The following is a 13,137-nucleotide window of genomic DNA, read 5'->3' as shown; positions in this document are numbered from 1 at the left end:
TATCTGCCTGTAGCCACCTTAATATGACACCAGTTATGTCTTCCTGGGTTGCAAAGTTAATGTTATGATACAAATATTTTTACCTTGACACTCTACCTTACTTTTCTCCAAACCCTTGGCTTTCACCTGATGAATAAGAGATTCAGAAGCAAATCAACCACACAGTAACCATGCCCCTTTGACTTTCTTCTTTTTCCTTTACAGAACATTGGCTTTGTGTGTGTGTGTGTGTGTGTGTGTGTGTATGTGTGTGTGTATGTGTGTGTGTGTCTGTGTGTGTGTGTGTGTGTGTGTGTGTGTGTGTGTGTGTGTGTACCAATCTTTAGTAAGGGACGAATTCTCAGGAGTCTTTAGTGCTTGCATCACTCACTCTATCAACATTTTAAATATTATATAACTTTGTCTAATTATTTACTTTTATTTGTACTGTGTTTATTTTATTTTAGATTTCAAATTATTGATAAAAATTATCCATAACCTATACAGAAATGTCAAATTCAAAAGGACTCTCATTTTCACCAAATAATTAAAATATATAGCACACTAAAATGCCCCCCACACATATATATCCTTATTTAACTTATAAAACAACTGTACAATCAGAACAATTTATTATTATAACTTAATATTGCTATATTATAGAATAATGTCATATGAAAATATATCTTATAGACTCATATGTAGGGTGTATAAAGGAGATAGATGTTGACTACAAGCCCCTAATATCCTATACCAATTCTCTCTCATAAAATAGTTTGAAATATTTGTATTCTATACAGTATAAATTAAATGTTATTTTATTGTATCACATCTATTAAAAAAGATGTCCCTATATCCTATCAACACATTTTTTATTTTAAAATTTTTAACATTTTAACATTATGAAAAAATCTGAGAGTAATGAATTTGCATATTTTCACAGGTTTTAAGTCTATGACCAGAGCTGGTCATATCATAATCATTTCTTATATAGAGCATCTGAGAGAGTGTTTTTTTAATGCTTTTGTAATTGTCTAGTACCCAAGTTCCTTCATGACACAAAATGTCTCTGAGACATAAATGAGTGGGCATGATATCTAGTTCTTATACTATAGGCCACTTTCGCATGGTGAGTCTCAACATTTTGAATGGCAGAATTTATAGTACTAAGGTGCAGTTTCATTGTACATTTACTGCATGCATATTTTAATGTAGTAGCTCACTCACTTCTTATAAGTGTTTTTATTTTTCATGAAAATATTTTCCTACAGCAACAGATCAACTGGAGAAGTGTAAAGCCCCAAAGTCAACTGGCATAGATGCAATTTATCCAAATAAGAATGAATTTAATCATAACTTTAGTGTGAGTTACAAATGTAGACAAAAGCAGGAGTATGAACATTCAATCTGCATCAATGGAAGATGGGATCCTGAACCAAACTGTACAAGTAAGTTCTTCTTGGCACTGTGTTCTCATGAGTGTTCTAGCCTTTTCTCAACTAGAGCAGTTGTGTCTTTATTTACTTAAAAAATTTTTCCTCGAATTTTATATGTAAAATCTGTATTTATATTATTTTTACCTCTCCCTCTTCCCACTCCAACTCAACTCCTTTTGTATCCCTCCAATTTTATATCCAATTTATGTCCTCTTCTTAAAGTATATGTGTAAGCATACATAATATATGCATAATATATACAAATGAAACTTGTATATATAAATTCAACCTGATTAGTCCATTCAGTGTTTCTCCTATGTGTATGTGCTAAGACTAAGTGCATGGGTTTCAATAACCTATTTGTTTGCTCTCTCATCCAGAGAGAAGGCTGATTATTCCACTCTAGACAGTCATTAATCACCTGTAGGGGAAGGGTCACGTAGCATTTTCCCTATCCATACTAATTTGTCAGTTGGTAATGTCATCATGGATATCTTGTTGGGTGACCACACTTTTGAGATTTTATGAGTTCAGATACTCTGCCATATATGAAGATATTATCTTCTAACACATTTTCTGGAAAAAATATTTTTTAATCTAGAGGTTGATTTAGAAATTACAATATCATGCTTGTTAGTGACCTGTAGTATAAAACACAGAAACAAACTTGATCAACATGGCTTTTGCTATGTGTCATAATGGTCCCTTATTCTTACAGTTCCACTACATATGATTAATTTATCACAACAAATGTGTTATGCCTCTCCTATGCTTCATCATCATGTCTTTTGGTATGATTATGTGTTCTGTCAGACCAACCATTTATTTAACTCTTCTAACAATCAGCTTACCTGGAAAACCTTGATTTATTTGACACCTTCTATTCCATGTTACTAGGCAACAGGGCCATTCTACTACTATTTCTGCTTCCCTATTTGTCTTTATCACTGTTGTTGTGGAGGCCCTGTCTCATTTGATATTTTAAATATTTCTTAAAGACGAAAGTTCACAGAAAGTATTTCCATGCCATTCTAAAATTAAACCTACTACAGGCATGTTAATGCAGTGCATGTGTTGTTTTGAAATTGTCTATGTTATGATATCATTTCTGGTATCATTTTGATTATAGTATTAAGCTAGTAATTGCTTTTCTTTTATGTATGGCTAGCTAGTTGTTCAAAGAATGTATTTACTGCTGATTTCTATTAATTCCACTCTACTTAAGCAGAAATATAAAAAGAATGAAATTATTAGTAACCACTAAGAAAGTACCCTTTCATATTATGAATCTGAGAGAAGAATCTGAGCGATGAATGTGAGGTGTATTGATTTTGTAGTTACTTAGTGAAAAACTTGTCAGAAGCACTACATTATCCTGGCTGCGAACCATCCGTTTTCACATCTGTAACTAGTTCAGGTTAAATGGAATGTCCAGCATAATTGAAATTTTGTACAACGTAGTATAAACCACTTTTGATCACACTCCATATTCTTGTTGACCAAGAACCAAGGTTAAGTTAATTATCAATTGTGATAACTAATTCTTATTTTCTATCTGACAGAGTCCACAATTTCCTAAGTAAAACGTATCTGAGCATGTTTGTAGGGGTGTTTCTAGTTTAGGTTAATTGAGGAGGAACAATACACTATATGTATAGATGGCACCATTTTATGGGCAGGGTTCCTAGCATAAATAAAAAGAGAAAGGTGACTGTGAATCCTGAGTATAGATACAGTATGAGCAGCAGCCTCACATTTCTACTGCCATTGCTTTCCTGCACGATGAGCTAACTTAAACTATTCCTTCTTCTTTTCTACCCTCCTTCCTATCTTCCTTCCTTCCCTCCTTCCTTAGCTTCTTTTGTCAAGTATTTCATCACAGAAATGAGAAAAGTCACTAGTATATCAAGTAAATGAAAGTACCACTTTTACTAATCAACTTTCATTTATAAAATAGTCCATGAGGGTTTTTAATGTAAGCCAACGTATTAGATTATAAATATTCATAGACAGCTCTAGAAAAATATTCATGTAAGCTTAATCTTAATATAATATATTTTTATGACTCACTTAAAATATTTTAAAATCTAGAAATGATTGAAGTATGTTTTATAAAAATATATAAAACTGCATTAAAATGAATGAGAAAAAATTTGGAGTACAAGAATTGCTATATTAAATTGCTATACAATTGAAATATGCAAAATATAGACAATTTTTTGCACCCCAGCAATCAGATTTATATGCTAAATTCTCAATCCACAATAGATTCACACAGTAAACTTACAACCAATTGATAAGGATATAAACTGCCAACCTAGATGAGATAAATTTGCCTACAGAAATCCATGCCAACTACCTTGGCAATACTATATATATATGTATACATATATATATGTATATATATGTGTATATATAGTATATATGTATATATATGCATATATAGAGAGACAGTTATTAAATTGTCATTACTAACTTACTTTTTAATGAAAATTATCACTTCAATAATTTAAGATATTCTCTTTAGTAAAGAACTCTGATTATTTTTTTCTAGGAAAAGAGAAAACATTCTGCCCTCCTCCACCACAGATTCCAAATGCCCAAGTGATTGATACCACAGTGAAATACTTGGATGGAGAGAAAGTATCTGTTCTTTGCCAAGATGGTTACCTAACTCAGGGCCCAGAAGAAATGGTGTGCAAAGATGGAAGGTGGCAGCCATTACCACGCTGCATGGGTCAGTAGATATGATTTATTTGCACCATTAGAACTTAGGTGAAGGAATGGGTATTGAATAAAAGGGCATACTATAAATGTTCTGGATACATTATTCAAATTGTGTATATTTATTTCTAATGTAAGTTTTTATTTCGGCTTGACTATTTCATTTCTGTTCTCTATGTAGAAAAAATTCCATGTTCCCAGCCCCCTAAAATTGAACATGGATCTATTAAGTCGCCCAGATCCTCAGAAGAAGAGAGAGATTTAATTGAGTCCAGCAGTTATAAACACGGAACTACATTCAGTTATGTCTGTGATGATGGATTCAGGATATCTGAAGAAAATAGGGTAACCTGCAACATGGGAAAATGGAGCTCTCTGCCTCGTTGTGTTGGTGAGACTGACATGAAAATTCAATTTTCATTTTAAATATGTCATTACCAATATTCTACTCTAATCCAAGCCAGAGAGAAAGAATAATTTAGGATAGCACATATACACATTTATATATTTTAACTATACATTTATACTTGCACACTATAATCTATGCTGCTTTAGTTGATTGTGCCATTTCTGTAGACATATACTTTCACTCTTGCATTACCGTTTTTAAATATGATGTATTAAAGACTCCATGTGCTCACGTGAATTCTACTGTTTGATTTGCCACCAAGTATTAAAGTCCAAAGTATCTTTTGCCCATAATGTCCTTCCCACTCCCATCCCACAATACATGGTATTTTCTGATATTTGTAATACTTTCAAGTTGTTTAACAGATGCAAGATAACAGAATGTGCTATTAGGAAGCACTGCCCACCTTCTTTATGATGATGCATCTTTCATATTAACACTTCCTTCTTGTACCCCTACACACAGAACTTATACATACAAGCAAATTTCTGTATTAGTGCAATGTGGAATTGTTTAACTATGTAACTCTCATTTGTGTCTTTTTCAGGAATACCTTGTGGACCCCCACCTTCAATTCCTCTTGGTATTGTTTCTCATGAACTAGAAAGTTACCAATATGGAGAGGAGGTTACATACAATTGTTCTGAAGGCTTTGGAATTGATGGACCAGCATTTATTAAATGTGTAGGAGGAAAGTGGTCTGAACCACCCAAATGCATAAGTACATTTTTATTTTCATTCTTTGTCTAGTATATAATACAATTCAATCTATATGTGGTACAATTAAGAAGCTAAGCCATACTTTGATTCCATATTTCCTCCTATGAATATGTTTGTTTCCCCTCTAAGAAAAACTGGAGCATCCTCACTTTGGTTGTCCTTCTTGAGCTTCATGTGGTCTGCTGACTGTATCTTTGGGTAAACTAAGGTTTTGGACTAATACCCACTTATCAGTGAATACATACTATGTGTGTTTTTTTGTGATTGGGTTACCTCACTAAGGATGATACTTTCTTTTTTTATTTTTATTATTTTATCTTTGTTAACTTAAGTATTTCTTATTTACATTTCTATTGTTATTCACCTTCTCGGTTTCTGGGCCAACATCCCCCTAACTTCTCCCTCTCCCCTTCTATAAAGGCTTCCCCTCCCCATCCTCCCTCTATTACCACCCTCCCCCCCAAAAATCACGTTCACTAGGTGTTCAGTCTTGGCAGGACCAAGGGCTTCCCCTTCCACTGGTGCACTTACTAGGCTATTCATTCTTACCTATGAGGTTGGAGCCCAGGGTCAGACCATGTGTAGTCTTTGGGTAGTGGCTTAGTCCCTAGAAGCTTTGGTTGGTTGGCATTGTTGTTCATATGGGGTCGCGAGCCCCTTCAAGTTCTTCCAGTCCTTTCTCTGATTCCTTCAAAAGAGGTCTCGTTCTTAGTTCAGTGGTTTGCTGCTGGCATTCGTCTCTGTATTTGTTGTATTCTGGGTATGTCTCTCAGGAGAGATATATATCCGGTTCCTGTTGGACTGCACCTCTTCGCTTCATCCGTCATATCTAGTTTGATGGTTGTATATGTATGGGCCACATGTGGGGCAGGCTCTGAATGGGTGTTCCTTCTGCCTCTGTTCTAAACTTTGCCTCCCTATTAACTGCCAAGGGTATTCTTGTTCCCATTTAAAGGAGTGAAGCATTCACATTTTGGTCATCCTTCTTGAGTTTCATGTGTTCTGTGCATCTAGAGCAATTCAGGCATTTGGGCTAATAACCACTTATCAATGGGTGCATACCATGTGTGTTTTTCTGTGATTGGGTTACCTCACTCAGGATGATATTTTCCAGTTCCATCCATTTGCCTATGAATTTCATAAAGTCATTGTTTTTGATAGCTGAGTAATATTCCATTGTGTAGATGTACCACATTTTCTGTATCCATTCCTCTGTTGAAGGGCATCTGGGTTCTTTCCAGCTTCTGGCCATTATAAATAAGGCTGCTGTGAACATAGTGGAACACGTGTCATTGTTATATGTTGGGGCATCTTTGGGATATATGCCCAAGAGATGTATAGCTGGGTCCTCAGGTAGTTCAACGTCCAATTTTCTGATGAAACTCCAGACTGATTTCCAGAATGGTTTTACCAGTTTGTAATTCCAACAACAAGGGAGGGGTGTTCCTCCTTCTCCACATCCTGGCCAGCATTTGCTGACACCTCAGTTTTTGATCTTAGCCATTCTCACTGGTGTGAGGTGAAATCTGAGGGTTGTTTTGATCTGCATTTCCCTTATGACTAAAGATGTTGAACATTTCTTTAGGTGTTTCTCAGCCATTCGGCATTCCTCAGCAGTGAATAATTTGTTTAGCTCTAAACCCCATTTTTAGTAGGGTTATTTGTCTCCCTGTGGTCTAACTTCTTGAATTCTTTGAATATTTTGGATATAAGCCCTCTATCTGTTGTAGGATTGGTAAAGATCTTTTCCCAATCTGTTGGTTGTCGTTTTGTCCTAACAACAATGTCCTTTGCCTTACAGAAGCTTTGCAGCTTTATGAGATCCCATTTGTCTATTCTTGATCTTAGAGCATAAGCCATTGGTGTTTTGTTCAGGAAATTTTCCCCAGTGTCCATGTGTTCGAGATGCTTCCCTAGTTTTTCTTCTATTAGTTTGAGTGTGTCTGGTTTGATGTGGAGGTCCTTGATCCACTTGGACTTAAGCCCTGTACAGGGTGATAAGCATGCATCGATATGCATTCTTCTACATACTGACCTCCAGTTGAACCAGCACCATTTGCTGAAAATGCTATCTTTTTTCCATTGGATGATTTTAGCTCCTTTGTCAAAAATCAAGTGCCCATATGTGTGTGGGCTCATCTCAGGGTCTTCAATTCCATTCTGTTGGTCTATCTGTCTGTCTCTGTACCAATACCATGCAGCTTTTATCACTATTGCTCTGGATTCAGGGATAGTGATTGCTTGAGTTCAGGGATAGTGATTCCCCCAGAAGTCCTTTTATTGTTGAGGATAGTTTTAGCTATCCTGGGTTTTTTGTTATCCCAGATGAAATTGCAAATTGTTCTGTCTAACTCTCTGAAGAATTGGATTGGTAGTTTGATGGGGACTGCATTGAATCTGTAGATTTCTTTTGGCAAAATGGCCATTTTTACTATTTTAATCCTGCCAATCCATGAGCATGGGATTCTTTCCATCTTCTGAGGTCTTCTTCAATTTCTTTCTTCAGAGGCTTGAAGTTCTCATCATACAGATCATTTATTTGCTTGGTTAAAGTAACACCGAGGGATTTTATATTATTTGGGACTATTATGAAGGGTGACATTTCCTTAATTTCCTTCTTGGCTTCTTTCTCTTTCATGTAGGGGAAAGCTACTGATTTATTTGAGTTAATTTTATACCCAGCCACATTGTTGAAAGTGTTTAACAGGTTTAGTAGTTCTCTGGTAGAACTCTTGGGATCACTTAATATACTATCATATCATCTGCATATAGTGTAATTTTTTATTTATTTTTTTGCATATAGTGTTATTTTGACTTCTTCTTTTCCAATCTGTATCCTCTTGATCTCCTTTTGTTGTCTGATTGCTCTGGCTAGAACTTCAAGAACAATATTGAAGAAGTAAGGAGAGAGTGGGCAGCCTTGTCTAGTCCCTGATTTTAGTGGGATTGCTTCACGTTTCTCTCCATTTAGTTTAATGTTAGCTACTGGTTTGCTGTATATGGCTTTTACTATGTTTAGGTATGGGCCTTGAATTCCTATTCTTTCCAGGACTTTTATCATGAAGGGGTGTTGAATTTTGTGGCATGCTTTCTCAGCATCTAATGAAATGATCATGTGGTTTTGTTCTTTCAGTTTGTTTATATAATGGATTACGTTGATAATTTTCCGTATATTAAACCATACCTACATGCCTGGGATGAAGCCTACTTGATCATGATGGATGAATGTTTTGATGTGCTCTTGGATTCGGTTTGCCAGAATTTTTTGAGTATTTTTGCGTTGATATTTATAAGGGAAATTGGTCTGAAGTTCTCTTTCTTTGTTGGGTCTTTGTGTGGTTTAGGTATAAGAGTAATTGTGGCTTCATAGAAGGAATTCGGTAGTGCTCCATCTGTTTCAATTTTGTGGAGCAATTTGGATAGCATTGTTATGAGGTCTTCTATGAAGGTCTGATAGAACTCAGCACTGAACCCATCTGGACCTGGGCTCTTTTTGGTTGTGAGACCTTTAATGACTGCTTCTATTTCGTTGAGGTATGGGGTTGTTTAAATGGTTTATCTGTTCCTGATTTAACTTTGGTACCTGGTATCTGTCTAGGAAATTGTCCATTTCCTGCAGATTTTCAAGTTTTGTTGAATATAGGCTTCTGTAGTAGGATCTTATGATTTTTTGAATTTCTTCTAATTCTGTAGTTATGTCTCCCTTTTCATTTCTGATTTTGTTAATTTGGACACACTCTCTGTGTCCTCTGGTTAGTCTGACTAACTGTTAATCTATCTTGTTGATTTTTCTCAAAGAACCAGCTTTTGGTTCTGTTCATTCTTTGTATAATCCTTTTTGTTTCTACTTGGTTGATTTCAGCTCCGAGTTTGATTATTTCCTGCCTTCTACTCCTCCTGGGTGTATTTGCTTCTTTTTGTTCTAGAGCTTTTAGGTGTGCTGTCAAGCTGCTGATATATGTTCTCTCCTGTTTCTTTCTGCAGGCACTCAGCGCTATGAGTTTTCCTCTTAGCACAGCTTCCATTGTGTCCCATAATTTTGGGTATGCTATACTTTCATTTTCATTAAATTCTAAGAAGTCTTTAATTTCTTTCTTTATTTCTTCCTTGACCATGTTATCATTGAGTAGAGCATTGTTCAACTTCCATGTATATGTGGACGTTCTTTCCTATTGTTATTGAAGACCAGCTTTAGCCTGTGGTGGTCTGATAGGACGAATGGGATTATTTCTATCTTTCTGTATCTGTTGAGGCCTGTTTTATGACTTTCTATATGGTCAATTTGGAGAAAGTACCATGAGGTGATGAGAAGAAATTATATACTTTTGTTTTAGGATAGATTGTTCTATAAATATCTGTTAAGTCCATTTGGTTCATGACTTCTCTTAGTCCGTCTATGTCTCTGTTTAATTTGTTTCCATGATCTGTCCATTGATGAGATTGTGTGTGTGGGGGGGGATCTACTATTATTGTGTGAGGTGCAATGTGTGTTTTGAGCTTTAGTAAGGTTTCTTTTATGTATGTAGGTGCCTTGTATTTGGAGCATAGATATTTATGATTGAGAGTTCATCTTGGTGGATTTTTCCTTTGATGAATAGGAAGTGTCCTTCCTTATCTTTTTTGATGACTTTTAGTTGAAAATCAATTTTATTTGATATTAGAATGGCTACTCCAGCTTCCTTCTTCAGACCCCTTGCCTGGAAAGTTGTTTTTCAGCCTTTCACACTGAGGTAGTTTCTTTCTTTGTCTCTGAGGTATGTTTCCTGTAGACAGCAGAATGCAGGGTCCTCGTTGCATATCAGGTTCGTTAATCTATGTCTTTTTATTGGGGCATTGAGACGATTGATATTGAGAGATATTAAGGAATACTGATTATTGCTTCCTGTTATATTCATATTTGGATGTGAGATTATGTTTGTGTGCTTTTCTTCTCTTTGTTTTGTTGCCAAGACGATTAGTTTCTGGCTTTTTCTAGGGTGTAGCTTGCCTCCTTTTGTTGGGCTTTACCATTTATTATCCTTTGTAGTGCTGGGTTTGTAGAAAGATATTGTGTAAATTTGGTTTTGTCATGGAATATCTTGGCTTCTCCATCTATGTTAATTGAGAGTTTTGCAGGATACAGTAACCTGGGCTGGCATTTGTGTTCTCTTAGGGTCTGTATGACATCTGTCCAGGATCTTCTGGCTTTCATAGTGTCTAGTGAGAAGTCTGGTGTGATTCTGATAGGTCTGCCTTTATATGTTACTTGACTTTTTCCCTTACTGCTTTTAATATTCTTTCTTTATTTTGTGCATTTGGTGTTTTGACTATTATGTGATGGGAGGAGTTTCTTTTCTGATCCAATATATTTGGAGTTCTGTAGGATTCTTGCTTGTTTATGGGCATCTCTTTCTTTAGGTTAGGGAAGTTTTCTTCTATGATTTTCTTGAAGATATTTACTGGTCCTTTGAGCTGGGAAGTCTTCACTCTCGTCTATACCTATTTATCTTTTCATTGAGTCCTGGATTTCCTGTATGTTTTGGACTAGTAGCTTTTTCCATTTTACAGTATCTTTACCCTTGTGTCAATGATTTCTATGGAATCTTCTGCTCTTGAGATTCTTTCTTCTGTCTCTTGTATTCTGTTGGTGATGCTTGTATCTATGGCTCCTTGTCTCTTCCTTTGGTTTTCTATATCCAGGGTTGTTTCCGTTTCAGCTTTCTTTATTGCTTCTATTTCCCTTTTTAATTCCTTCACCTCTTTGATTTTGTTTTCCTGGAATTCTTTCAGGGATTTTTGTGATTCCTCTCTATAGGCTTCTATTTGTTTATTTATGTTTTACTGCATTTCTTTAAGGGAGTTCTTCATGTCTTTCTTGAAGTCCTCCAGCATCATTATCAAATGTGATTTTAAATCTAGATCTTGCTTTTCTGGTGTGTTTGGATATTCAGTGTTTGCTTTGGTGGGAGAATTGGGCTCTGATGATACCATATAGTCTTGGTTTCTCTTGCCTGGGTTCCTGCGCTTACCTCTTGTCAGCCAGTTGTCTCTGGTTTTATCTTCTTCTGCTATTTCTGACAGTGGCTAGACCTTCCTATAGGCCTGTGTGTCAGGAGTGCTGTAGACCTGTTTCCCCTTTTCCGTTCAGCTAGTTGTGGGAACAGAGTGTTCTTTAGGGCATGTAGTCTTTTCTGCCTACTGGTCTTCAGCTGTTCCTGTGGGACTGTCCTGAGTCCACCAGGCAGGACACTTGGAGCAGAAAAGTTGGTCTTACCTGTGGTCCTGCGTCTCAAGTTGCTCGTGGGGGGCTGCTTTTGAGCTCTCTGTGAGGGTGGCAACCAGGAGGGTCTGTGCAGCCTTTTCCATGAGCCCCCGTGTACTGGGGTCCCAGACTGCATTAGGTGTTTTCCTCTGGAGTCTGAAATGTGGGCAGAGTGTAGTCTCTTCTGGCCTCCCAGGCGTGTCTGCCCCTCTGAAAGTTTAGCTCTTTCTCCCATGGGATTTGGCTGCAGAGAGCTGTTGATTGGTCCCTTCAGGTCAGGTGGGTGTCTGGATCCCGGGGGACCTGCTGCTCCAGTGCCCCTGTCTTCCATTTCCCAGAGACTGTATACAGTTTCCTCTTGGGCCAGGGATGTGGGCAGGGGTGGGCAGTATTGGTGGTCTCTTCTGCTTTGCAGTCTCAGGAGTGCCCATCTGTCCAGATGGTGAGCTCTCCCTCCCACAGGATTTGGGTACAGAGAGCTGTTGATCCAGTCCTTTCAGGTCCAGGCGATGTCTGGAGCACAGGGGACCTGTAGCTCCAGTGCTCCTATCTTCTGGTTCCCAGAGGCCGTATACAGTTTCCTCTTGGGCCATGGATGTGGGCCAGGGTGGGCAGTATTGGTGGTCTCTCCCTCTCTGCATTCTCAGGAGTGCCCACCTGTCTGGGCAGCGAGCTCTCTCTCCCAGGGGTTTGGGAGCAGTGAACTGTGGCCGGGATCAGCGAGATTCGGGCTCCAGCTAAAAACCAGAAGTGTCCAGTCCCAGAGGAATTTTGCCTCAGTGTGTCCTGAGTCCACCAGGCAGGTCGCTTGGAGCAGAAAAGTTGGTCTTACCTGTGGTCTTGAGGGTCAAGTTGCTTGTGAGGGGGCTGCTTTTGAGCTCTCTGTGAGGGCGGCAACCAGGAGGGCCTGCACCGCCTTTCCTGGAGCCCCTGTGCACTGGGATCCCAGATGGCATTAGGTGTTTTCCTCTGGAGTCAAATATGTGGGCAGAGTGTAGTCTCTTTTTGCTTCCCAGGAGTGTCTGCCCCTCTGAAGGTTTAGCTCTCCCTCCCATGGGATTTGGGTGCAGAGTACTGTTGAGCAGTCCCTTCAGGTCTGGGCAGCATCTGGAACGAGGGGGACCTGCCGCTCCAGTGCCCCTGTCTTCCAGTTCCAGGAGGCCCTATACAGTTTCCTCTTGGGCCACGGATGTGGGCAGGGGTGGGCAGTGTTGGTAGTCTCTCCCACTCTGCAGTCTCAGGAGTGCCCACCTGTCTGGGCGGTGAGCTCAATGTCCCACAGGGTTTTGGAGCAGGGAGCTGTGGGCCGGGATCAGTGAGGTTAGGAGGATGATACTTTCTAGTTCCATCCATTTGACTATGAATGTCATGAATCATTGTTTTTAGTTGCTGAGTAATACTCCATTGTGTAGATGTACCACATTTTCTTTATTTATTCCACTGTTGAGGAACATCTGGGTTCTTTCCAGCTTCTGGTTATTATAAATAAGATTGCTATGAATATAGGAGAGTATGTGTCCTGGTTATATGTTGGAGCATCTTTTGGGTATATGCCCAAGAGAGGTATAGCTGGGTACTCAGGTAGGTCAATGTCCAATTTTCTGAGGAACCTCCAGACTGATTTCCAG

At 38.2% G+C, this 13,137-nt stretch overlaps 1 protein-coding gene across 1 annotated transcript in view; it reads left to right on the top strand.

The window, feature by feature from the left end:
- The window catches only part of Cfh (complement factor H), a 99,009-nt gene that overhangs the window by 72,921 nt on the left and 12,951 nt on the right, over positions 1-13,137 (top strand). Inside the window, 4 exon segments of the mRNA XM_032915223.1 lie at positions 1,251-1,427; positions 3,976-4,152; positions 4,321-4,530; positions 5,096-5,269. Coding sequence (XP_032771114.1) covers positions 1,251-1,427; positions 3,976-4,152; positions 4,321-4,530; positions 5,096-5,269 — 738 coding nt within the window.

The sequence above is a fragment of the Rattus rattus genome, chromosome 10 (genome assembly GCF_011064425.1).
Source record: "Rattus rattus isolate New Zealand chromosome 10, Rrattus_CSIRO_v1, whole genome shotgun sequence".
Classification (NCBI taxonomy): domain Eukaryota; kingdom Metazoa; phylum Chordata; class Mammalia; order Rodentia; family Muridae; genus Rattus; species Rattus rattus.
The sequence above is the reverse complement of the archived record's forward strand: the minus strand, read 5'-3'. Positions and strand labels throughout refer to the sequence as shown.